The 27997-nt window shown below is 37.5% G+C and overlaps 1 protein-coding gene and 2 pseudogenes across 3 annotated transcripts in view; all 3 read right to left on the minus strand.

Moving 5' to 3' along the window:
* Positions 1-27997, minus strand: part of ZCWPW2 (zinc finger CW-type and PWWP domain containing 2) — a 114635-nt gene that overhangs the window by 68409 nt on the left and 18229 nt on the right. For 2 of the 3 annotated variants that reach the window (XM_074345369.1, XM_045520111.2), the window contains exon 2: positions 4938-5297. In XM_074345369.1, the coding sequence (XP_074201470.1) occupies positions 4938-5284 (347 nt within the window). In that variant the 5' untranslated portion in view covers positions 5285-5297. Of the gene's footprint in view, positions 1-4937; positions 5298-7151; positions 7217-27997 lie in introns of all 3 variants that reach the window. The other variant, XM_045520109.2, reaches the window with a different exon arrangement.
* On the minus strand, positions 5304-7145 carry LOC123618235 (NADH dehydrogenase [ubiquinone] 1 alpha subcomplex subunit 1 pseudogene; annotated as a pseudogene).
* LOC105072679 (SIN3-HDAC complex-associated factor pseudogene) lies at positions 7182-26181 on the minus strand (annotated as a pseudogene).

A 27997-nucleotide genomic window follows, 5' to 3' on the forward strand; every position in this document is an offset into this window, starting at 1 on the left:
TGATACAACTATTTTTTAAGTCAACCCTATTGGGCCCAAGAGTACTCAATTTAAATCTATTAAATATAAATAAGAAGAGATGACACCTAAAAAGAAGTAGAAGCCAACAGAAGAAAAAAACCTCCTGTTCATTATTTAAAACATTATATTAAAGAAAATACTACATGCTGATTTAAATATGAATTATGGAAAGTATTACCAAATGTCCAAATAACTGGGGCATTTTCAGGTGGTGCAAAGAAATTCTAACTCCTAATCCACACATCTCAGCTAAAACAGAATGTAGCAAACTGCAGGAAAAGCTGAGTGGAGGCAACAGATGCGGAAAGCGTGATTACTTCCCCCACCTGCTACATCCATCATCTCTGACTTGCTGTGATTGAAGAAAGAAGTTGAAGTCCATTTTTTGCCCTCCCTCTGACCTCAATTTGAGTTCCAAAACTGTCAGAGATGATAGTGCATTGAACATTCTACTTCTCGATTTTTCACTTTCATATTGAGGAGAAATTCTGTAAGTGTTGTCTGGGGACTTAAAGGTGGACAGGAAAAGTGAGAGCAGGCCACCCAAAAGAAGGGGATCAGAAATACAAGGACAGTGTAAGGTCAGTCTCAGAACTGGCGGGTGGTGGACGGTAAAATGTAAAATTCAACAAGGTCAAATAGACACCAGGTGTTGAAATCCACTTGCAGGACAAGAAACTTCAAAGGAATTGAAAACATCACAAAAAAATCTCACACATTCCTTCTCCAGTGGATATGATCTTTAATAAGATAGCCATTGCCTTCAGTCGAAGGTGAAGCTTAAGCACGGTATCTGTTGCCAGGTATTTGTACCCAATGAGAAGTACATAACTTTTATTTTCAAATTGTGATCTAGATGTTCAAGAAGACAGCAAATATTTTACTTGGGCCTCATTTCTAATTGCTGGGAAACAAAATGGATGAGTTGGAATTATCACTAACTTCATGTTATATTTGCCAAGGAATCTCCTTGCTGTATACCTAACTGCAGGGGCTGATGGGGAGAGGAAATTTCCCACTCGCACACATACACACGCATTATAAGAACATAAATCCATAGGCAGAAGAATGCAAGTGAGAAGTAATCAAATAAAATTTTATAATGTTGAAAGGGTCTAGTAGAAATCTCAATTTTTAAGCATATATACTATATCTAAAAAGTATCATGGATTGGTTAACTTACAGGCATATTTAATTACTAAACTGTTCAGACTACAGTATTTAGAATGTGCATATATTTTCTATAAATTAATTTTCATATTTATGAGAAATCTTTGTAAAATGTCTGTGTAAACATGCCCAAGGCAGTTGCCCTATATAGAACCCCGTTTCTCCTTACCAATGCCTTTTCTTATACTACGTGGGATACGCACTGTTATTTTAACTTTGAATATCTGTGCTCTTTCTAGCCCAATACAATGTAATTGATCATTGGGGAACCCTCCTGCACTGCTGGTGGGAATGCAGTTTGGTGCAGCCACTGTGGAAAACAGTAGGGAGATTCCTCAAAAGACTAGGAATAGACTTACCCTATGACCCAGGAATCCCACTCCTGAGCATATATCCAGAAGGAACCCTACTTCAAAATGACACCTGCACCCCAATGTTCATAGCAGCAATATTTACAATAGCCAAAACATGGTAGCAGACTAAATGTCTATCAACAGATGACTGGATAAAGAAGTTGTGGTATATTTATACAATGGAATACTATTCATCCATAAAAAACGACAACATAACGCCATTTGCAGCAACACAGATTTTCCTGGAGAATGTCATTCTAAGTGAAGTAAGCCAGAAAGGGAAAGAAAACTACCATATGAGATCGCTCATATGTGGAATCTAAAAAAAAAACCAAAGCATAAATACAAGACAGAAACAGACTCATAGACATAGAATACAAACTTGTGGTTGCCAAAGGGGAGAGGGATGGAAAGGGACAGACTGGGATTTCAAAATGTAGAATAGATAAACAAGATTATACTGTATAGCACAGGGAAATATATACAAGATCTTATGGTAGCTCACAGCGAAAAAAGATGTGGCAATGAATGTATGTATGTTCATGTATAACTGAAAAATTGTGCTCTACACTGGAATTTGACACAACATTGTAAAATGACTATAACTCAATAAAAATAGTTAAAACAAACAAACAGAAAGATTAAATAGGCATTGCTTCACTCTGTATAAGCCTCTCTAGCTTTTTAGCTTTATTGGAGAGGGTGAATTCTTCTGAGAAAAAAATACCTCTGAGATGTTGACAAGATTGAGGTTCTGAGCCTTCGAAGCTAGTCGTGAGGCCATGCGCTAACAAGAAGGGACCCCGGTAATGCGACACTACTAAGTGTCTCTGTAGCCAGCTGACTGGTCTTTTCGCTTGAAATTTCAGCCTCTCTAACATTTCCTAATTAAGAGCTGATGTTTGGCTGTTTTTCTTTAGTAGATCAATTCTATCCTTATACTCTATGACTGAAATTTATTCTGTTAGCATCTTTCTATGTATTTGTGGTACTGGATAAGCCATACAGCTGTGGATCTGAGTTTCTTAGTCTGTATTTTAAGTCTGTGTTCATCTGTACTTAGTTCATAAAGAGGAATATATGTGAGCACGTAGCCAAATGCTTTCCGTTCTATCCAATAATCAAGAACAGAGATACAGCTGTATTTGGGGGCATTCTGACGGTCCTAATCTGAGATTAGAAATAATTTAGGGACTAGAGTAGAATATTCTTCATTTGTATTTCAAATCCTAACCCGCAGTTACAAGCACAAAACTGCAAAAGAAATTCCTAATCAAATTTCTAACATAAAATTTCAGATACAATGAAAAGATTCAAATCCATTTCCTGAAGTAGAGTTAACTGAACCTTCAGAACTTCCATTAGAAAATACAAATGGTCTGCTTCCAAAGTGTTCATTTGAGATATGAAAAATGACAGGGGACTACAAATACCTTCATAACTAACTTCAAAAATGTGTGTTCACACTGATGTCTTTTAAAAATATTTGTTCTTACATAACTATCTAGTTCCTCCTCATGCCCATCCTAATTATTACACAGAAGTCAATTATATATGTATCTGTATATATGTGTGAACATTTCACATTTAATCCCTACAAGAGTTCTCAGTAACAAAAGGTGCATATCTGAGAGATTTCCACATCTGAAAAGATATTCAGTGTAGTAGTGTGCTCAGACTGCCATAGGAAAATGCCACAGATTGGGTGGCTTAAATAACAGAAAATTTTTTCTCACAGTTTTAAAGGCTAGAAGTCCAAGATCAATGTGTTAGCAGAGCTGGTTTCTCTTGTGGCCTCTCCTTGGCTTGCAGGTGGCTGCCCTCTTGGCGACTTCACATGGTCTCTCTTCTGTGCACAGGCATCCTTGGGGTCTCTCTGTGTGCCCAACATTTCCTCTTCTTACAAAAACACCAGTCAGTTGGCATTAGGGCCCACTCTAATGGCTTGTTGTAACTTAATCATCTCTTTAAGGGCCCTTACTCCAAATATAGTCACATTCTAAGGTCAGAGGTTTAACTCACGACTTTTAAGGGAACACAATTTATCCAGCAACAGTACATGACAGAGTAAGAGCACAAATCTAGGTAATGACTTGAAGCCTCTTGTGTGTGTGTTAGAACACGCCCATCAGTCTCCCCATGAGAGCAAACATCTTACATTTTTCATGGAGAAAAGGTGAAAATAAATGAAAACAAGATGATGGGAGAAAAGGAAGATTTGAAAAGATAGGTGGCAAAACTCATGAAAGAAATTTTACAGTTTTCAATAAAGACTAAACTGGATGGAACACAAGAAAAAAATGAGTTCTATTGGTAGTTCCTTTAGAAAAATAAAAGCTGAAAGGGGAAAAAATATTTGAATTTAAAAAAATGAAAAGATGAAAACAGTTGAAGAAAAAGTACCAAAGATAACTAAAGAAGATCCATCATAAGTAATATAGGAGTCCCAAAATAAAATCAAAGCAATGAACAGAATAAACTGCTTACAATTAAAAAAAAAAAAAAACTTGGGAGTTTGAGATTTACAAATGTTAGCCACTATATATAAAAATAGATTTAAAAAAAAGTTTCTTCTCTATAGCACTCTACAGCACAGGGAACTATGTCCAATATCTTGTAATAACCTTTAATGAAAAAGAATATGAAAATGAATATATGTATATATATGCATGACTGGGACATTGTGCTGTACACCAGAAACTGACACATTGTAGCTGACTGTACTTCAATTAAAAAAAACTTAATTGAAATAAAAAGACTTTAAAACTTATGCTGAAAATATACACTACATACTTGGGAAAATCAACTCAGCGGGAAACACTGAGCTATACAATAGTAAATATACAAAAATCTAAAGAAAAAAACCAAATCTTTTAGGTATCTAGGCAACAATTACAGAATACACTTTTTTTTTTCAAGATAGGCCATGCTGAGCCATAAAATAAGATTCAATGAAACTGACTACAATAGATTTAAATAAGAAATCAATAACCATAAGATATTTTAAAACTCCAGATATTTAGTGATTTAAAAACACACTTCTAATAACTCATTCCAAAGAAGAAATCACAAGCTGAATAGTAATAAAATACAACATATGAAAATTTGTGGGACTTAGCTAAAGTAGTACTTAAAAATTTATAGCTTTAATTGCCCGTATCAGGAGGAAAAAAGATTTGAATCAGTTATCTAAGTTTCCAATTTAAGAAACCAGAAAAAGAAAAATTAAACCCAAAGAAATCAGGGAAAGAAAAGCGAGATCAGAAAACACTAAATAAGAAACCACACCAAACAATAAGAGAAAAAGTTATCTTTGAGAAGTTTTGAAAATTAATAAACTTTAGCAAGACTATCTCTCAGCAGTTTACTATAAAACAACAACAAAAACCTTACCTTGGCCAATTCTGTAATTTGACCAAAACCAGGCTTCCAAGTGGGAGCTGTGAATAGACGATCTTAAATCCACTCTCATGAAGCTGGGACTCTTCGGGAAAGTCTTCTTCAGAAACAGAGCACTTATTATACCTTGAGTCGGTGTTCATGAAGCAGTACCACGGTTCACTGTGGTCAACTCTGGCTGCATCCTCACTTGACAACAATCTCCATTTCAAACAACTTTCATTCTCACACTGAACCCACACTTTGTTTACATACATCTTGTTTTCCATGGAGGACTCCATTGCAGTATTACACTCTTCTACTATTATCTTACTATCTAATTTTTCTTTTTCTTTTTCCATAAATGCATTCAATCTGGAAAATAAATCAGAGGAAAATAAAAGAATAAAGATTTGAAAAATAGGAAAACGAATATATGTATGTATATGCATGACTGGGACATTGTGCTGTACACCAGACTGACACATTGTAATTAACTATACTTCAGTTAAAACAAAGCAAAACAAAAAAAGAATAAGGATTTGAGAGTGTAAGGAGAAAAAGTTCCAGCCAAATTCTGAGAAATAGCTCTTTGATACCTTCTTCTTTTAATTTTTAAAAATTTGTTTAGAGGGGAGGTAATTAGGTTTATTTATTTATTTATCTTTTTAATGGAGGGACTGGGGATTGAACTCAGGACCTCATGCATGCTAAGTGTGCACTCTACCACTAGCTATACCCTAACCCGCAATATCTTTTTTTTATGATTTTTCTTTTTTCTTTTTATTATGCACTACATAATATACTGTATGCTACACAATACACTGTATAACCTTCTAGCAAAAATAACTGAGTTATTTTTCATCAGGAAAGTGCCCTGTTAATCAATGTTCTCCAAACCCTTTGACACATAGTAATGATTAACTCCAGAGATGCACCTATCTCTTTCCATCAGACTCCTCTGATACGGATAACGGGCAATCCTTTTTCCCTTGCCCCGTTACTGAACCTGTGGACGCGCGCAGTGGCCACTCCCGGGATGAACAAGCAAGCGGCCATGACGGCAAGCCCTGGGAGAATCTCGAACCGCATCGTGCTGAGAAACCAAGAACAAACACTTCTTTCCAGGCCCCTGAAAGGTGACCCGGCTTCGGTCCCTTCCCGATAAGCTCCCCCATACCTTGACTACCCCCTCTCTATCCTGTAAAGACTACACTCGTTGAACGTGTTACGTTTCCACCTACCCAGAAACAAAAGAACAAAATAGAAGCCTCAATCACTCTGGTCACAAATACTCCAAAATCAAAAAGAAGAAAAGTCTGATATAGTAGAAGAATAGTAGAAGTTAATTATAATACCTATTGTACTATTATTAGTACAAAGCTGGTAGATATCCAATACTTTTGCTGTAATAAAAATGAAATCTCATTCAGTGCTATGAGGCAGACATTATTCTAAGTGCTTTATGCACACAGCTTACATAGTCTTCACAACCTTCATATGACCACTTTTAGGGGGAAAAGGAAAGCTAAGAAAAGTAATTTGTTTAAGGTTCCAGGTCTAGTATATGGTAAAGTTGGGATTTAAATGCAGGCAGGTTTCCCTCCCCCACAAATTCTGTGATCTTACCCACGAGACTGTACTGCCTGCTGGCTATATGATGGATATAAAATGAAGCAAAGTATTTCACCATACGAAAATTTGGAATTTATTGTTAAAAATTAAAGTAATCTTTTGCTTATATAGTTTGGGGTCTTTTATCCATTAATTCAAGTGATATGAGTAAAAACTTCCCAGAGCTTTTTTATTATGAAAATTTTAAACACATAAAAAAGTTAGAATTACACGATTAAGTCCCAAACTACTAGCTTCAAGAAGAATAATGTGCATACTAAAAATAATTAATATAACTGAAATACAAGTAAAACTAATTATTAGCAACTCACTTTGCAATACAAAACCTATTTTTCAAAAAAGACTTAGAGATACCATATTAATAAATTAGTAGAACACTACTATTCAAGTAGAAGCGCCATTTGAAGCAGCTCTTAATTCTGAGTTAATTATATATTTAGAAACTCACTTATCACATACTTTCCCATGGTCACTACAAAGTGCTTTAGAAAAAAACTTGCCAATGTATTCCAACAGGCATAGTTCACAATTTTTGACCTATTAATCCCACTCATGTGAATGTATCCAGAGAAAATAAACGTAAAAGAGACTAACCTACACACTGCAAGACCAACAATATTCACTGTGCACGGTTTGTCGTACTGAAGGAGTGGAAAAATCTAAAAACAGGAAGAACAAAACAGGAAGACAAATACAAAATTTTGCTAATGATATATATTTTTTTAAAATTTGGCTAATTCTTTAATTGGTGAGGATATTCATGAGGAATAACTCTGCATTTTAGATTGCAGTTGAAGTGAAGTCTTTTTCTCTACTCTTTGGGTCACTAGACAGTAGAGCAGAAATTTTTGAGTCCAGAATTCAGAGCCAAATTACATGTGAATTCCTGGCTCCACTAATCACCAGCTGTACATCCCTGGGCAAGGCACTGTTTTTCATTTCACTTCACATTTGGTGTAACTTCATCGTGTGTGTGTGTGTGTGTAACAGCTTTTTTGTTTTTATTTCCAATCCTTATGTCTTCTTTACTAATGCTGGCTAGGACATGTATAATATGGAAGCCATGATAGTGGACTTTTTTTTTCCTAATTTTAAAGACAGTGATTCCACTATTTGACAATAAAGTCAAATATATATGCATGTTTTTTGTAGAAACCATTAAAAGATAATAAAAAGTTGTTTTCCTTCAATTACCAGTTTACTAAGAGTATTTTTTTTGGGGGGGGCGTTAAACATGAAGTGGTGTTGAATTTTATCAAATGCTTTTCTGAAGACTGAAGTGAATATAAGATTTTTCTTTTTAAATCTGTGAATCAGGTAAGTTGTGTTAATGAATTTATTAATGATAAACCCACTTGCACTCTGAGTAAACCCTATATGGCCATGTCACAAGATTTTTTTCTTTAACATACATTACTGCATTCAGTTTATTAACAATTATGAGATTTGTTCATATATGTGTTTATAGGTGAGATTGGTCTATTACTTTCATTTCCCCTTTTGTCTTTTTCTGGTTTTGATATCAAGATTAAAATGGTCTCATAAAATGAGATATAGAATATCCTCCTTTATTGGTAAGTTTGCTTAAGGAAGGAATTTCTAATTTTGTCAAACATTTAAGAATTCTAAAGGGGCACAAACTACTATGTATAAAATAAATAACCTACAAGGATAGATTGTACATGTACAGCACAGGGAATATGGCTAGTATTTTATAGTAACTTTAAATGGAGTATAATCTATAAAAATATTGAATCACTATGTTGTACACTTGAAGCTAATATAATAAGTCAATTATATTTCAATCAAAAAAATTAAGCAACCAGAAGCAAACAGAACAAAATGTTACTATCTGCTAAGTCCATGCAGTGAGTACATAGGTATTTCATTTTTTCTCTATACTGGAAATCTCTCATAACTAAAAAACTGAAAAATTAAAAATATTGTTTAAAAAACCATAAATTAGTAAAACTGATAGAAACTTATGAATCATGTAGAAAGCATTCTCTACAAGATTTGCACAAATACAAATATTTGCTTATTTTCTCCAATCTGTCACGAAACAAACTGAGAATTTTTCTTGTAATGAATTTTAAATTTGCAAACAATAAAGGTTTCTTTGAGAATACAAAAAAAAAAAAAATTCCAGGGTAACTACTGTACCTGTCATTATGTTTCTTTCACTCTGAATTTGTTTATACCATTTTTTTCAGTTCATTTATCTTGTCAGAGTTTTGTAAACAACCAGAGTTTCAGTCTTCTTATTTATTCATTTTTATTTAATTTTTGTAATTTCAACTTTTTTTATTTTCAAATTTAAACAATTTTTATTCTATTTTTATTTTTAAATTTTTATTTCTTTATTATTGAGTTCGGTCTTCTTATTTATTTTTTCAATTCTATCTATATTAATAGCTGCACTTTATTCTTTCCTTCCTTCTACTTTCTTTGGGCATTCTTTGTTGGTCTTTCTCTTCTTGAGTTGATGCTTAGTTAATTCATACTCAATCTTTTTTTTAAACTTTATTAATTTTATTATATTGTGGTAAGAATACTTAACATGACATATACCCTCTTAATTTTTTAAGCATGTAATAGAGTATTTCATTTCAGCTTAAGGAACTCCTTTTAGTATTTCTTGTAAGGCAGGTTTAGTGATGATGAACCCCTTCAGTTTTTGTTTGTTTCAGAGTATCTTTATCCTTCCTTCAATTCTGAAAGACAACTTTTCCAGAAAGAGTATTCTTGGTTGGCAGTTTTCTTTCTTTTATGAGTTCTTTTAGAATTTTGAACATATCATCCCCCTCCCTATCTTCACTCTTTTTTGTTCTTTGTGCTCCTCTGATTGTTTGAGTCCAGTGAGCTATCTTCAAATTCATTGATCTTTTCTTCTGTTTGATCTAGTCTGTTGTTGAATATTTCGTTTGAATTTTTAGTACATATATGATTTCTGTTTAGAATTTTTACATTTCCTTCTTCTGTTGAAATTCTTACAGTGCTCCTGCATTGCTCCCCTGACCTTGGTGAGCAACTTTATAATGATTTTGAATTATCTGGCACGTAAATCACTTATCTCCCCTGATTTTTTCACTGGGGCAAGCCAGGGGGAGAAGACATGGAACATTTATTTCCACATGGCCATTCAGGGTCCCATGGGACTACTAATTGTGTGCCCTATTAGTTCTCAGATGCAGGCTAATTAGAACCATTAGGCAGCAGCTGAAAAAGTATGCAGTCAAATCCCTTCTAGGGGAAACAGGGGAGTCTTGTGTTTTTGCCTGCTCCCTCTGTGCTGGTCACACATACATCAGACATCACCTATTTGTCTTCTGTGGTGAATGCAGACTTGAGAGTTTCGAGCCCTTTTGGTTCTCTAAGACTTGGGAGCCATAAAAGTTGGGGTGCTAGATATACGGAGTAGCTCCTTCCAGAAAGAAGATGAACATTTGCTTTTATCACTGGAGTGAGTGTGGGGAGCGAAGGCGATGGAAGTGCCCACAAGCCCTTTCAGGCTCCCTGAGGAACACAAGCAGCTTCCAGATGCAGGCTGGTCAGAAGCACAACCCTTGGGCAGCAGCTAGGAAAGTACGCAGGTAAACCCCTTCCAGGGAGAAACTGGTAACCTTGTGTTTTAGCCTGCTCCCTCTGTGTTGAGCCCAGGGGGATGGCCATGGTAAGTGCCTGCACTTCTGTGCAGAACCACCTATCTGTTCAATGTGGTCCTGGGGACTCACAAATGCTCATTCCCACTGGCTCTCAGAGCGAGGTGATTTGGAAGCCAGTCCCCTGGGTAGCAGCCATGAAAGTTGAGGAGCTCTGTGGTCCCACCTCTTTGCTCCTCAGGGAGAGGCTGGCAGCTGGGGGCTCCTTCCTGAATGTAAGGAGCTACTATGGAGTTTTATGGCATCAATGCTTTTCCTACTCATTTCAATGTGGGTATTTTCTCAGTCATCCTACATGCAGAATTCACTCAACTTGTTTCTATATTTCTCTCCAAGGGAACTGATCTGCATGTAGCTGTTTATTCCGTGCACCTGTAGGAAGAAGAAAAGTCTGAAGCCTCATATTCAGCTGTCTTGCTAATGTCCTTTGTATTTTGTTTTCTTTACTTTTAATTACTTCCAGGAAAATATAAAACAGTAGTAGTAATATCAGACATCTTTATCTTGTTGTGACTTTGACAAGACTGAAGCGTAAATCTGGCCATCAAAAATGCAAGAAATTAAGGTTATCTCTGTCAAGGCTTTCCTCTGGTTGTATGTTCCAAGACACCATCACACCATCACTCATCCTCCACAAGCCCCCACGTGAGATGCAAACAGTGTATTAGGAAGGCGAGATAATGCTGGCCACTGGGTGAAGGGCTACCAATTCAAAAACCAAATGTAAAGAGGGATGAGGGGGATTCTAAATCTAAGGCAGGTATTGGGAGTCTGTGTGGACAACAAAGCTGAGGATAAGGAGTTGGGGTACAGTCCTCGAAATGGTGAGGTTCTCCATTACAAATTGGTTCAAGAATCTTCTACTTCTATTTATTATTTAATAAGAGAAATAGGTCTTACTGATATTTGAGAACAAATTGACACTAGAAATCTCACTCAGTCTCTATATAAGCAGGTCATACGTCCTGAATGGGACATGAAGCCTCCTGCTGGAAAGGTGGGAGGAACCACAACTCAGAGTGTTTCACGAGGGGCCCTTCAGTTCTCCATTTAATTTCACTATATTACAGACATATTTAACTAAATGGGTTTATAGATTATATTATCTAGATTATTCCTCACAAAATGAAGTCACTTAAAATATTTCTAAAGAGAAATGACATCTTGAAGAGAATACTAATAACACAAATAACTAAAGTATAAGAGACATAAAAGAAAGCAGAACGTGACGACTATCTGCCACTTAACTGCCTAGGATTCTGTCCATCTTGCAATCACTGGTCTGCTCTAAAGCAGAAAGCACTCTAAGTTTACTTGGCACCACATCAGTGGAAAGCTTAGCAAAATCCATTATGATAGCCTATTATAAAATGTTAAGGGGATTAAAAGATTACTTTGAAATGGTAGATAAAGTTTTCAGATTTTCTTAGGAAGTTGGGTCTCACAGTGGATAATACTGAGAAGATAAATTAACACTAAGAAAATGTCATTATTACTTAAATACTGATACTCATTTTCAATTGTGTCTAACTTAAACCTCTTGGTATTTTAGATTGGACACAGTTTATCTAGGCTAATGGAATTTATACTACAGATTATAAAATACTTACTCTTTTCAAACCAGATTCTCATTATTTCTATTACCTTTTCTCCAACACATTGGTTTTCAAAATTGTCACATACAGAAAGTGCAAATGAAGAGGAGAAAGAGAGAAGAGAGGAGTAAGGAAAGTGGTGGAGTATTTGAAGGGGTCCCTATAAAATCACGCCTAAGTTGTCGACACTTCAGTGTGTAAAGATATTGACAAATGCAAAGCTGTGCTAAATACACTTGCTTTGCTCAACTTCTGTTTCTAACTTTTTTATTTCATAACTTAGCTAACATATTAAACTAGAGAAGTCGGAAGAAAAGGTAAAAGTTACATTTTGGAAAATAGAAAACATTGAACATCTATTCAAAATTACACGGCCGTAAGTTGAGGCTGTACGTTAGTTTATTTACTCATTCACTTAAGGCCATAGTTTTGAATGGTTATAGACAATTTCCAGTCAGACAGCTCTACCACTTTTTACTAGGCAAAAAAGTTAACCACTCTGGATATTATTATTATCTGGGGATAATAAGAGTACCACCACTCTGGAACCTCTCTTATAAGGATGCTGATCCCGTTCATAAAGGCTGTCTTTATGAATTAATCACCACCCAAAGGCCCCACCTCCTAATACCATCACATTGGGGGTTAGGTTTCGATATGAATTTGAGGCGACACAAATATTCACTCTACAGCATTCCATCTGGCCCCCAAAATTCACGTTCCTTTCACATGAAAAATACATTCATCCCATTCCCAACAACTCCCAAAGGTCTTAACTCCTTCCAGCGTCAACTCAAAAATCCAAAGTTATGTCTAAGTATTACCTAAATTAGATATGAGTGAGACTGAAGGGAGGATTCATCCTGAGGCCAACTCCCTTCCCACTGTGAACCTGTGAAGTCAAACGTGCTATGTGTTTCCAAAATACAATGGAGGGACAGGCACAGGCCTGACACTCCCCCTCCACAGGGAGAAGTAAGAAAGAAAGGAGCGTCCGGTCCCGAGTGAGTCTAAACACTAATGCTGGATAATAGTCTTGTCTGGCTCTGCGCTCTGCCCCCTAGGCCTACGGGGGTTGCAGACCCCTTCTAGGCCCACTGGGGTGAGTCCCAGCCCCACAGTTTTGCCAGGTAGGGGCTGGGCCCCTCGGCTATAGTTGGCCTTGCCTCTGTGGCTTTGGGCAGCCCACACAGGTAAGAGTCAGGTGCCTGTGGCTCACCTGGGTTTTACTGGTCTGGGTCAGCCCTGGCCTACAGCCCCAGTGGGCCATGCCCCAGCAGGCACCCTCTGTGGTGACTCTGCCCCTGCAGGGATTCTCTGCCTGTGTCCCAAGCCAGGAAACCTAGGTGGCAGTAGCTATGCTGTCGTGGCTGTGCACTTTGTGCTTGGTCAGAGACAGCACCCAGGCATGGCAGCAAAGTCTGCTGATGGGTAGATGCTGCAGAAGAACCCACTGGAACATACCTGGGGCAGTCAAGGATCTTGGCACGAATGTGGGGAGCAGAAGCCTTGAGGCAAGGCTGGGCAGCATGTATTAAAGACCCACAAGTGCCTGCGGCCCCTCCTTTGAAATCATCCTGTCCTCCAGGCCTTTCTCTGCATTGCGTGATGTGGGTGGCAGCCCTGATGGTCTCTGAGTTGCCCTCGCTCTTCCAGGCTCTTAAACAATGCCACCTAGCTTCAGCGGAAATGGCCGCCGATCAGCTCCTTAATGTGCTTACTTGGCCACACCTTTCATGGTCTTTCCCAAACAGCAGCTCATTCTTCCCAATATGGATAGGCTGAGACTTTCCCAAGTATTTTAAGTTCTGCTTCCTTTCTGATGAAACAGTTCTGTCTTTGAGTCTTTTCTCTCTTCTCACATGTTACTGTAAGCCAAGAGAACTTACTTCACTTAGTCAAGGGATGCTAAGTTGGACCTTCAACACCTTGCTTAGACATTTTCTCTGCCAAATATCCACTTTGTTTACTCATCAGTTCTCCCTTCCACAGAACACTAGGCATGAGCACAATTCAGCTAAGTTCTTCGCAACTTCATAACAACGATTGCTTTTTCTCCATTGTTTGATACCGTGCTTCTCACTTCCACCTGATATCTCATCAGACTGCCTTCACACTGTCCACATTCCTACCAAGATTCTGCTCAAGATTACTTAGGTACTCTCCAAGAAGACTGAAGCTTTCTCTATAGTTCTGCTCTTTTCTTTCTGGGTTCTCATCAGAATTGCCCTTAATGGGCTGTTTGTTCATGACAATGTGGCCTTTTTCTAGCATGAACCTCAAGACTCTTCCAGCCTCTACCCCTTAACCCAGTTCCAAAGCCACTTCCACATTTTCAGTTACTTACTACAGCAGAACCCCTGCTTCTCAGTACCAATTTCTGTCTCTGTCTGCTTGGGCTGCTATAACCAAAAATTCCAGACTTGGTGACTTATAAACAATATTTAGTTCTCATAAATCTGGTGGCTGAAATATTTGGTGTCTGGTAAGAACCTGCATCCTGGTTCACAGATGGCCATCTTTTTGGTGGCCATCACTTGGCGGGAGGGCAAGGTACTTTCTGGCCTCTCTTTTAGATCCATTAATTCCATCTGCTCTCACGACATAATCACCTCCCAAAGTCTCCACCTCCTAATACCATCATATTTTAGGGAGACACAAATATTCAGTCTATAGCGACAAACCTACATTGGTTTTGAAAGAGAGGGGTAGATTCTTAGTGGTAAGGGAGGATAGTGGCAGATGAAGCTTAGATATCTATTTGGGGCAAATGGATGAACAGTGGAGTTAATAACCAAACAGGGCATATAAATAAGGAGCAAGCTTGAGATTTAGGGATCAGAAATAATACGTTCCTTTTGGTCTTGGGTTTAAAACGCCTGTGAGTCTGCTAGGTAGGCAGTATGAAGTATGGGTCTGCTCCTCTAGAAGAAAATTCTAGAGTCACACAATAGAAAGTCAGAGTATATCTGTATTTTCTGCTCAATTCTGCTGTAAACCTGAAACTGCTCTAAAGAAATAAAGCGTATTATTAAAACAAAAAGTCAGAGTATAAACTTGGCACCAGAAATCCTAGGCAGTTTCTCAGCTCTTAAATGACTGACCATCTGGTTTTTAAATTTATTTTTTAAAGAGACCAAAGGTTTTCTAATCCTTTAATCCTAATTAATTAATTAATTATGGTGTCTATTTATTTATTATTTAAGTATAGTTGATTTACAATGTTGTATTAGTTTCAGGTGTACAGCAAAGTTATTCAGTTTATATATATATATATATATATATATATATATATATATATATATATATTCTCAGATTTTTTTCATTATAGGTTATTACAAGATACTGACTATAGTTTCCTGTGCTCTACAGTAGGTCCTTGCTGTTCATCTATTTTATATACAGTAATAGTGTATCTGTTAATCCTAAACTTATCCTTAAACCTCTACCCACTACTGATTTCTTTACTAGTTCCTCTGTCTCTCTCTAGGCCCTAAATGTAGGCCTTTCCAAGGTTCTGTCTTCAAACTTCTCTTTCTACATTCTTTTCCTTGGGGATTTCACTCAAATAGCTTTGACTCCCTCTCCTATGCAAACAGCTGTCAAATCTCCATCTTAATCCCTGAACTCCATCTGAAATCTCATCTTCACATCTACATTCCAAATAATTTTGACACCTGGATTTACTCAAGCACCCTCAATTTGGGCCAAATCAAGTTTTCTTTTCCTTCAAAACAGTTTCTCTCTCATTACTGTTACCTAGACTCAAATTTCATCCAGGGTCAACTTTGAAACTGCCTACTTCCTCATCCCCTCTATGTAAATTTAAAGCTGTCATTTTGTTACAACTTACAAAATTGAAAAGGTTTCTGCCTGTGTTCCCACCTTTCCAATCCTACTGCTACAAACCTAGCTCAGTTTCTCATTAGTTCATTTAGACTGCTATAAACAGCCAACTGACCAATCTGTCTACTTCCTCTCTCCTCACGTTAATTTTCAACTCACTGATAATAGGTTAATCTTATAAACTCTCAATAATGGATCCTCTTGCTAAAAAAACGTATTATTTCCCATTGCTAACATAATTGGAAATAAGGTCCCCACTCTGTATTTGAATTCTCCACAGTGCAACTCTACAGTGAAGTAGTTAAGAGTATGGGTTTTATTACCAGTCAGACCTTGATTAAGATCTAAGAACACAAAGTTAACAGCTGTATGACTGTGGGCAAAATCATTTAATATCTTTCCATCTGGAAAGCAGGAATAACGCTAACACCACCTCATAGAACGTTGTAAAAGTTCAATAAAACAATGCACATAGGGTACGTGGCAAGAAGCAGAGCATGCAATGGGTGCTCATTAAATGGTTGCTAGCGTTACATTCTTTATTAGTCTTCCAGACAGCATCAGCTTACATTATTTGATACTTCCCAAACACACCCAGTGCGTTCTGTCTCTATACCATTGCTCATGCTCTTCTTCTTACTCCATCATTATCTGCAAACTGCCTACTTTCAAGACCCACCTTAAACACCGTGTCTTTCCAGAAGTCTTTCCGCATATCCCCAACTGGCTGCAATTTCCCCCTGCTTGACCTTCCCGTCCTCTTAACTTCAGGTACTGACAACATTCTGCTACATATTATAATGACGTTCCTGTCTAATTCCCACCACTGCACTTAAGCTCTCCCAGGGAAGAGGCATTATTTTTGTACCTCCAGCAATAAATGAGTTGATGATGAAAACATTGTTGTCTCTGTGTTGATCTCAAAATGCCTAAATAGTGCTTTAACATGAAGGAGTCGTTCATATCACTTCCCTAATTTTGCTCAATTTCTTCTATATTTCTGTGGGGCAGAGGGAACTGGCTAAATATACTAACAGATGGGAAAGGGATTAGTGAGTAATTTTTTATTTATAACAATACATTACAATGCATTACTACTTAAATTGAATTTATTAAAGAGACCACCAAAGTCAGCAGAACCCCACCAAACAGTTCTAAATAACTTAATATAGCACAATTGCTACAGATATTTGTAGCATTAAAGTGAAATTCATGAGGTAAAGAAAATAAGAAAAGTCCATATGGACTTTATATAAGTTCTCCAAAGATTTCTGTATTCCATGAATGTTATTTAAGAATGTTATAGCAGAAAAAAATTAGAAAATGAGATCAAGTCTTCTTGAATTGAATTATTACATCATTCCATTGTTCAACAGAACAAAGGTCTCAAAGATAAGAGTACAGCCAATATGAATTCTTATGAAGCATCACTTTTTATTACAATGTTTACGTTCTTTATTTGTGACTGATGCATCCCAGATGGGAAAATTACAACATAACCAAGGAGTTCGGAATAATCTCAGAATATAATGGGACAGTGTGAATAAATACGTACAGGATAGGAGTAAAGATAAATGGATGCTTATAATAGAAATTGTTTTTATTGTCTGTATGTGAATGAGAAAAATAATGACTGTTCTTCCAAATGAAAAAGTTGTCCTTATTCTTTTGATCGCCAACATTGTTGTTACAGGAAGTGCATACATTTTTAACTACCGACTAACCCAGATGCTGCAAGTCTTCTGGGTTTGAGAAAAGTAATGGTTACTGGATGAGTGTCCTCAGAGTCGGTGCATTTCAGCATTAGAATTTCAATTTTCATCACTCCCATTTCTAGGTAACATGTCATGTGTAACCAACAGCTGTACAACTGTAATACCAAACCCGCCTACTTCCAAAGATAATCTGAAGTGATTAAAAAGGTAATTTTAATATTCTGGATTAAAATTTCATAATATTCAAGAGAGAGGAGAAAAAGATCAGGACTCAGTGTCAAAAACGTAGTTTCTCATCCTGGCTATGCAACTTCCTAGCTCTATAATCCGTAAGGTAAAGAAAGTGGGGCTAGACGGTTTCTAAAACATCGTCCCCCTTTCCTACTTCTTGATTTATGCTTTCTGACTGTTCTTCCTCAAAAATCCTCTACTCCGCCTGCAGGACCATTAGCTCCTCGGCTATGTTCCTTTGAAGCACGTCTCAGAGCCCACATTTCACTAGCCACCCTTTCATCACATCTGTGTTAAGTCTTGTCAGCTCTCAAGACTTACTATATTTTATTTGCTTTGCAGCATGTGCTGGTTTTCAGTGTTTCTTCTGTCTTCAGTTCACATATAATTTCTCTTAACTTGGCAATCAAGTTAGAAAAAGGTGTATTTCTTGTCAATCATTAACATTCAACACTCTTCATCACCTTCAGTCCCCATCTGGGGCCTTCAATCTGGTATCTACCATCGTCTTTCATGAAATATGCTTTTATCACTATCTTCAAGACAATTAAATACAGCAGGTATGAATTCCCTTCGGCAAATGTTCATTGAGTGTTTCACTGTCCTTCTCACTAACCAGCCCAATGTAATGTGATCAGCTCTGAAGTCAGGAAGTCCATGAGGAGTCCAGAATCAACTAATTACTAGTTGTATAGCTTTGGGAAAGACGTTTAACCTCATAATTTTATCTGCAAAATTACTATTTTATAGAGAAGTTGTAAAGATAAATTAAAAAAATAAGCATATGTAGTAGAGAATAATGATTGTAATAAAAATAAAAGAACAGCGTTTATACTAGGGACAATCAAGTTTGGAAGTTCTCCCCAATACTTCCAGAGTTGGACTTTTCTTTTTTTTTATTCTTAGAGAATACAGAGAAGGAAGGTAAGGTTTACAATAGCAAAAAGAGATAGGGGTTCTACTGGGATAAATCTGAAGATACTGTATATCAATCTAGCAAAGTTTAAAACTACATTAGTCTATGATTTTAAAATGGTAAAGGATTATTTGAAATTCTCATGTACTACTGACAAAAATGGAAATTCGTGGACACTTGGGGAGAGAAATTTTGAAGTATGTGACAAAAGCCTTTAAAATGTATGCAGATAGTAATGGTATTTCATCACAGTTAAATTGCTGATTTGGAGAACTATATTATAGTCATGTAATAATAAAAATAATTTCTTGTTTTTGGAAATAACATACTGAAGTATCAAGTGGTAAAGACAAATCATATCTGCAACCTACTCTTTGTAAAGACTGCATTCCTTGCCAAGTGTGGTCAACCTCTCTGGCACCAGCAAGTTACACCAGGAATGCTAACTGTCATTCCCATGGCCACCTGTGCGCTGGGAACGGGGACAGTAAGTGGCTATTAAAACTAACCATTGTTAGTTAGTTTTGTGTGTCAACTTGGCTGGGTCAGGGTACCCAGATATTCGGTCAAATATTATTCTGGATGTTTCTGTGAAGGTGTTTTTTAAGATGAGATTAACATTTAAATTACTGGGCTTTGAGTAAGGCAGATTATCCTTCACAATGTGGCTGGGCCTCAGCTAATCAGTCAAAGGCCTTAACAGATCAAAAACTGATCTTCTCCAAGCAAGAAGGAATTTTGCCAGGAGACTGCCTTTGGACTTGAAATGCAACGCTCCACTGAGTCTCTAGCTTGCTGGTCTACCCCAGCAGATTTTTTTGGGGGTGGGGGGGTGGGGGGGGCTTACCAAGTCACCACAATTGTATGAGCCAGTTCCTTAAAATAAATTGCTCTCTCCCTCTCTCTATATGTATATACAGATACACACATACACACATATATAGTGTGTATATACACACAGACACACACACACATCCCGTTCGTTGGTTCTGTTCCTCTGGAATACCCTAACACAGTGGGTAAGTAAAAGCGTCACATGGCTCACTTACTGAAATGAGCAGCTGCCTGCTTTAGTAAGCACTCTTCTGGGTGTTGTCATGTTTTTATTAGATTCCAAAATTAGATTCCAGAAGTCCAAAAAAGTTAAGTCTAACAGTTTCTGCCAGCTTAATCATTGCTTTAGTGAAGGGATTGATTTTAAATTCCCTAATCTGCTATTTTCAGTAATACCACTACAACTTACTCTTAAATGATTCAATATACATACCCAATTATATACTGAATATACATTCCTACATCATTATTTTTAAATATTACCATTGAGAATATTGGGGAAATCTGAGTGTAAAGCAACTGGAAATTCTTCCTTCTATTCTTCAAACTTTTCTTTACATGACATTATATCAAAATAAAACAACTTTTTAAACTTAGCTGTCTCAGAGACTGGTTCAAGATGGGAGACTGAATACACGCCAGAGCTTCTCATGCCACCCCAAGTGCCAGGAAATCACAGAAGAGTGTACCTATCTCCATATCTTCTAAAAAAAATTTTTTTTTTTTTAAAAAGCAGGCAGTACCTTCAGGTGTCCAGAAACTAGGAGGATTCCTCCCATGAAAGAAGATAGATGGGAATGAAGAGAAGGAAGCCACAGCCCAAAACATGCACAGATGAAAACGCCTACAAAGATGGAAGCTGGTCCGAGGGTATGCTAAGCCTACAAGTGTCAGATAATGAATATAGGACAGGTCTGGGACAGCCAAGAGAGTGAGGGTCACCTCTCTTTGGGTCAGGCAGTAAGCAAAGCGATGTCTATTGTCAGGTAGAGCAGAGCCAACCAACCCTGGGGTGAAGGGGTAAAACAGGGGCTTCAGGAGGCTAGCAACACCCAGGAAGAATAGAGTTCTCATGACCCAGAAGAAGCCACTGGCTCACCCCATCTAGGAATTTGGTCCTACCACTCCTCCTTCCGTATTTGGAGAAAAGCTAAACAGAGAGTTTATAAACAATCCCAAGTACACAGCTGAGCACTCAAATCACAAAAATTAAAGAAAAAAATCCAATAATGGAAGAGAGAGAACAAACCCAACCAAAGAAAACATTCATTACCTATGAAACACAAGTTTTATAAACTAAACAAGATGGCATTTTAGAATGTCTACTAACTCCAGAAAGATATGAAAGGATATTCATTTCTTTAAAAGAATCAACAGAATATTACGGAAATTTAAATTCTGACCGCTGAAATTAAAAAAAAACAATCGATACACTGTCAAAATAAAAATAAATGAACTGCAAGACTGAGCCAAGAGTTTTTCATGGAATGAAACCTACATTTAAAAAAATGACGTATAAGAGAAATGAATACACTAGGAAACCAGCAAGAGAAAAACACATAAATAACCAACAGAGTTGATCAATGTGGACTGTCATTAAAACAGACAGTCAAACAAACAACCCAGAAACTGGGTGGCTTCAACAACCGTCTTCAACAACAGAAAACAAAGTTATTTTCTCACCGATTTGGAGGATGGAAATCCAAGATCAAGGGCCTGGCTGATGTGGCTTCTGGTGAGAGCCCTCTTCCTGGTTTGTGGATGGCTACCTTTCACTATGGTCCCTCTCACGCAGCCTCTCCTTGGTGCATGAGCAGAGAGAGAGAGTGTGCGTGCACAGAAGCATGCAAGAGAGCTTTCTGGTGCCTCTACTTATAAAGTCACTTATTCTGTCATATTGGGCCCTTACTTTTATGATCTCATTTATCCTTAATTACTTCCTTAGAGGCTCCTTCTCCAAAGACAGCCACACTGGAGATTAGGGATTCAGCATATGAATTTGGGAGGCTCACAAACATTCATTCCATAACAATCAATAAATCCAAAGTTGGTTCTTCAAAAGGAGAAAAGTCAGAAATAAATCATATTAGAAATACAGCTGTAGAACTATAGCAAAATGTAAAAGTTCCTAGAGGATAGCTTGTATATATTTAACCCAAAGGAGATCTTAAAAGCCAGATAAGCAGAGCATAAGAAAAGTCTATGTTAATCTCATTTAGGAAGGAAGATTTAAAAAAATCCTAGCTAAAGCAGATCAGATCTGTAAAGTAAATCAGATCTATCAGAATATTAAGGAAAAAACTGATCATGGCCACACAGGCAATCAGAAATAAGAGTTAATTAGTCCAACACTGGTCCCCTCCAAGCTGTCTTCTCTGAAATGTAGCATCTTTCAAAGCTCCATGGAATCTGGTTATGGCCCAGAGCCTGAGGCAATCAATACTGGTCAACCACAAAATGTGGACCCCAGTCCTACCTCCTCACGCCAGGGAAGGGGATGGTACTAACCCGATCGTGTATACTGGTGTGCCCTACTGCAAGTTAGGCGTGTGCTAACTTGCAGCTTCTTACAACTGTAATCACAAGTCTTAGCTTTCCTATCCACCCTGAATGCCATACTGTCAGGAAAGTACTTGAACCAAAGTTCTGCCACATTTCATTACTACTGCATACTGTCCCTGATCATGCCAGGGGAGAAGGTGGTGTTTCTCTAATTACTCATGAAAAGCGCCATAGTTCAACGGTCAAGGGTCTCTACTGGTATGTGTCCTATGGCCCTAACAGATTGCTGTGTTCTGCGTCAGAGGGGAATGAGGAGACGGAGGCTCACCACCCACCTAAGTGCGCATTCTCTAGCAAGTACTACAACAGCAAGTCTGATACACGGGCTGCTTGGCCACTTGCACTGTTTGCATGACGTGCCACCTTATAGGCTAGAGAAGGAAAACCATATGTGATCATCTGAATAGTTACTCTCCCAAAAGCATGGGAGGAATTCAACATTCATTCATCCTTTTTTACAACAAAAAATAGAGTTCAATCTCAACCCGGCACCATTTATAAAAATAAATTCCAGACTGACTAAACAGTAATGTAAAATATCATACACAGCATTGAAGTAAAAAATGCATTTGTACGTAAGACACAAAAAAGTCATAAAGGAAAGACTGATAAACTTGTACATGTAATAGAAAAGAATAAATCTGACTCCATATCAGACCTGTTCCTTTGGCTTTAACCCTGTGCCCTGTTTCCTAGGCTTAGTCTTGCTAGCTCTGCACCTCTTGTAACAGAATGTTGCCTAGAACCTGAAATAGACAGGAGAGCCTGCTCTCAAGACTCTGCCCTTTAAGGATATTAACACTTTTGGATATTAACACTTTTTCATTCATATAAAGACAACAAGTTGCAGAACAGAAAATAACGTTTGTTTTGTTGGAGGTTTTACAGGGGCACCATGACCTGACCTACACGGACAGTTACAAGAACAAAGGATTCCAAGAACAAAGAATTCCTACACCAAGAAGTTTGAAACAACCAACCACACCCTCCCCTTTTTTGTATAAAATGAGCCTGAATACTGACTTGCGGAAGATGGTTCTCCAGGACATTAGTCTGCCATCTTCTTTGGCTGCAGGCTTTATGAATAAAGTCTCTATTCCTTGCCCCAGCACCTTGTCTCCCGATTTATTCGCCTGTCATGTGGCGAGCAGAAGGAGCTTGGACTCTGTAACAAACATGGTGAGATTAAACCTCCGTGTAACTAAAACTGAAATCAATCAATCAATCAATCAATGTATGAAGTAAACTGAAAGGCAAGAAAAAGACAAGGATGAAATATTTTCATATGGATTAATATTCAGAATACAGACAGTATGAAGTGAACATACTCAGAAAGCATCATGAAAGCAGAGAAGCCTCAAGGTTGCTTTTCTATTTATATTATTTTTAAAATGTTGTAGTGAGACTAAAATAAAGATATTTAATTTCCTACAAAAAGACTGAGTATTAGTATCTAACAACATAAAAAACACCAAACAGATCTGTAATTTCTAATACATTACAAATTTATGTGACCAGATATAGTACATTCCACAAGTAAGAGGGGTGGAAGGGGGGAAACAAGATTGTGGTTGGGTCTAGTAACAAAAAAATACAGAAGTAGAGATGGTTCATATTAGAGTATATTCTACCAAGACCAGTTAAAACGTACAAAATTAAATTCAAATAGAACTCAGGAGAGGGAAGGTAATGGGCAAGATTCTCATACCTCAAAGGGCATGGGAGAGCCAGCCAACTCACTATGTAGTTTGTGTATACTGTGACATGCAGTATGTAGGTTTTTCCAAAAGGAAGAAGTACAGAATTTTAATTTTAGATTAATAATTATAAAATTATAGGATACCCATAAAAATGACTCACTGCCTATCATTATTTATACTATCCAATATTTTAAATCCAGTTTTAAAATTAAGCACTGAGTCACATTTTCATAAGGTGGGCAAGATGTTCTTGCCTCATTATAAAAAGTCTGAACTGGTGAAGTTTTTTTTTTCTTGAACTTTCAGAAAAGCAGCAGTGAGAGTACTTTGGTTTGGGCTCAGATGAGAGGCTTTTAATGAAGCTATTAGAATTGAAGAACTCCACTTTCAGGATTCATTAATCCCCCCAACATCTCCATGTTTAGAAAGCCTGACTAAAAAGAAGCCATCCATCCCCAAATCAGCCCGCGTAGCATTACTACACACCTCCTTTCTTCGAGTAGAATTTTTCTTGAATATAAAATGAAAAAAAAAAATCCTAACAGGTTAAAACAAACCAAATGCCCGGTAAATACTTAACAAAGTCAACTGAAGAACTAAACGTGACTTGTGCAGGTTTCCAGCGAAGTCATCAGTCACATAATACAAACAAAAGTCAACCATTTACATACATGGTAAACTCTAAGAAATGTACCCCAAGAAGCATTAACCTTTCTACTGTGTCATCTTGAACACCTACACATTTTATTTTTTTCATATAGTGTAACATTTTAATAGAATATATTAGCTACTATGTGATATTGCTTTGGTGCTAGTTACACAGGGTCCTTTATCTTAAAAGATGCGAGTTTTCCCAACGAGGAGCTTTGGTTCTGCTTTAGAAGTCTCATTTAAATTAAACACCTTATCAAATATTAACACAGGGAGAGGTGACACCGGCTGCAACATAAACAGTCAAGTTACCTCTCTGTGTCTTTAGGAATTACTTTCTCCTTCAAGGTATTTACACTAGAAAGCTTAGTGTGTCCTGATTAATATTTCAGTAGTAAAGGTTTGAGTGATCAGAACCTTGGCAAATTTTAATTCAAAATTGTGAACAAATACTTGTAGTGACAAGACTATGAAATTGAGTTATTACAAATTTAGTATTAGGAGGGAAAACAATCGTCTCTGGAAAATGCCTTAACCACTGACTGCTTCTCAAGATAGAAGGATAAAAGCACAGATGGTTTATCATACAATTAATCCTATTCTGTCCTCTGACATTTCCGTAATTTCATTCATTAGAAGGGAATTTAGAGACTTAAGAGCACTTTATTGCCGCATTCAGCTTTCCTACGAAATAATCAGGATCTTAAATATAATGTATAATTTTTTCTCTTTTAGTAAACTAGATACTGGCTTTAGAACCTGTGGGAATGGAGACAAGAAGAACCAATTGGAAATCATTCTAGAAATTGTCTTTCGGCAGAAGAGCAAGCATCCAAATGAGAAACAGGATAGCCACTGTTAAGGGCTGAACTGTCTTCCTTTACTCCCAATTTATATGTTGAAGTCCTAAACTCCAGTACCTCAGAATGAAGTATTTGGAGACAGGATCTTTAAAGAGGTAGTTAAATGGAAATGAAGTCATGAGCCTGGGTCTTAATCCAATCTGACTGGTGTCCTCACCGGAACAGGAAGTTGGGACACAGACAAGTACCAAGGAAAGACAATGTAAAAGATACAGGGAGAAGACCACCGTCCACAAGCCAAGGAGAGAGGCTGAAACACATCCTCACCTCAAGGATCTCAGAAGGAACCAAGCCTGTCGACACCTTGATTTCAGACTGTTGTTTAAGCCACTTAGTCTGCAGAACTTTGTTATGACCGCCCTAGAAAATGCATACAGCCACTTCTGCCTTTCCAAAATGTAAACAGGTTTTGTTCCCCTTCAGTCTCAACCCCAGTCGCCACTCCTCAGTGGGAGTGAGTGGGAGGAGGCTCTGGCCCCTGCTCCTCCAGCTTCTCAGAAGCTGCTTTCCTACCGGTACAGTAAGGCTTAAATAGATGTGTGTTAAGGAGGACCTCCCCAAAATGCCTTTATAGATAAACCGGCAACATACTTTTTACCTTTTCCAGCACCTGAGGTTAAAACGGGGAAGACAGGTGTTTCGTTAGAACCACAAACCATCTCCGCATCAGAGCCCTCATCTGACTGGTAACTGCAACAAGGAGACTGGCTGGAGAAGTACTTGAGGGGGGGCTGTGGGCATCAGAATCGTGATGTTCAAATTCTTCCTGCAGTTTCCTGATCTGGTTGCCTCTTCATCCCGTTTGAGGCAGTTTCCACTTCCTTTGGTTTCCATGTGGAGTTCAGACTGGGTCCTGCCCTGGTGTCTACCACGTGACTCTGGTTTTTGGCTTTGTTTTTTATCCTGCTGGCTGCTTTTCCTGTCTTTTCACAAGCAGTACTCAGCCACGCAAACATGTTCCAAAGAGGTCTCGTGTAACCGCAAAGAGTTCTGAAAGTGCTTTCAGCATTTACCGTCACCACGTTGAGAACCAGAGATCGGCAGTCCATTTTTGGCTTGTAAAACTAAACATCTTTTCTTCTAGAAAGAGTCTTCCAAAAGCAGCCATTCCACACTCAGTAACAATACCCCCCACCCCATGTCCAGTCCTCCCCCTACCCCCAAAACTGCTGTATCTAGGAAGACTGTGTCCTGAAGTTTTCCCTGGGATTTTTTTGGTTTTGTTTTTAACAAAGAAGTAGCAGACAGCAAAGCTTCAAAAGCCTAAGGAGCAGTATCCATGGCTGCGGGCGAGGTAAAGTGGCATTACAAGAAAATGTTTAGGATCTAAATGCATACTGTACCACTTGGTGGGACACAGAGTACAAGAACATAAAGATTAAAAATACAGCTTCACCTTCCGCTCCTCAGTTTGTATTTCTAAGAAAAAGTTTTTATTTGCTCCCGGGGACTTCGTCGGCTGATGGGTAAAAATGCAGACGTGGAGGAGCTGAAAATGCTCCTTACAGAAGAAAGAACAGGAAGGTGTTCTAACACTAGATTTGAGAGGTCATAGGAGACAAGAGGGAATGAAGTAAGGATGTGATCAGTCAAACAAAAAAGTTAATGAAATTTGAGGGAAAGAGGCAAATAATTCCTGCAAGGTTTGGAACTCTGAGGACAGTTGGATAAAGCGAACTTTTAAAAGTCTACTTCGTATTAAATGAAGGACTTCCTCCTCTGCCGCCCCTTCAAGAGACTTTATAAAGGCTGAAATTAACACTCAATGCTTTTCTTTTTTTTATGCTTAGGAAAAATTCTACTTTATTAGAAGGCAGTTGAGGCTCATGAACTTAGTTCATATCACACTAAGGGCCTAATAGTTACCTGCGTCAGAGTATCATTTACTAAATATTTAGTAAATGTCCTGATTTAGTGAAGACACGGTCAGTGAAAGATGAGCAAAGACTGGCCTGGCTGCTCACTCATCCCACTCAGCACCCCTAGGGCTCTGCCACCACCCTCCAGGACTGCCTACCAACCAGCCATTCCCCATAGAGAGGATTCTAGAATGTTCTCTCTAGAGTTCCATAGTAGTACACTTTTTTTCTTGAACTCATTAAGGTCTTTTATTTTGTCTTAAAGTATACTTAATAATATACATTTTGAATAGAAAATACTGACAATTATCATGAAAAAACTTTAAAAGAGATGATTCAACTATACTGAGTTATTTAGCATATAAAAATTCTTGTATTTGAATCTCTAATTTGTTCATATATTCAATTAGCATCATACCATCAGTCTACTTTCTAATTTTTCTTTTACTTTTTGCATTTGATTTTCTGAATTATATTTTTATTGAAACATAGTTAAATTATATTTTTATAGAAGTATAGTTAATTTATAATTTATAATATCATATTAGTTCCAGGTGTACAACATAGTCATTCAGTAATTTTACAGATTATATTCCACTTACAGTTTTTACAAAATAATGTCTCTGCTTCCCTGTGCTGTACAATATATCTTTGTTGCTTATTTGTTTTATACCTAGCAGTTTGTGCCTCTTAATCCCAATACTCCTACCTTGTCCATTCCCCCTCCCTCTTCCCACTGGTAACCACTATTTGTTCTTTGTATCTGTGAGTCTGTTTCTATTCTGTTGTATTCATTCATTTTATGTTTTAGATTCCACATATAAGTGATAACATAAAGTTTTTGTCCTTCTGTGATTTACTTCAAGCATAATACCCTCTAGGTCCATGTTCATTGTTGCAAATGGCAGAATTTCATTCTTTTTATGGCTGTATAATATTCCATTGTATATATATACATCTTCTTTACCCATTCATGATGTCATGATAGATACTTAGAAACTTCCAC

Source organism: Camelus bactrianus, chromosome 17 (genome assembly GCF_048773025.1).
Source record: "Camelus bactrianus isolate YW-2024 breed Bactrian camel chromosome 17, ASM4877302v1, whole genome shotgun sequence".
Lineage (NCBI taxonomy): Eukaryota > Metazoa > Chordata > Mammalia > Artiodactyla > Camelidae > Camelus > Camelus bactrianus.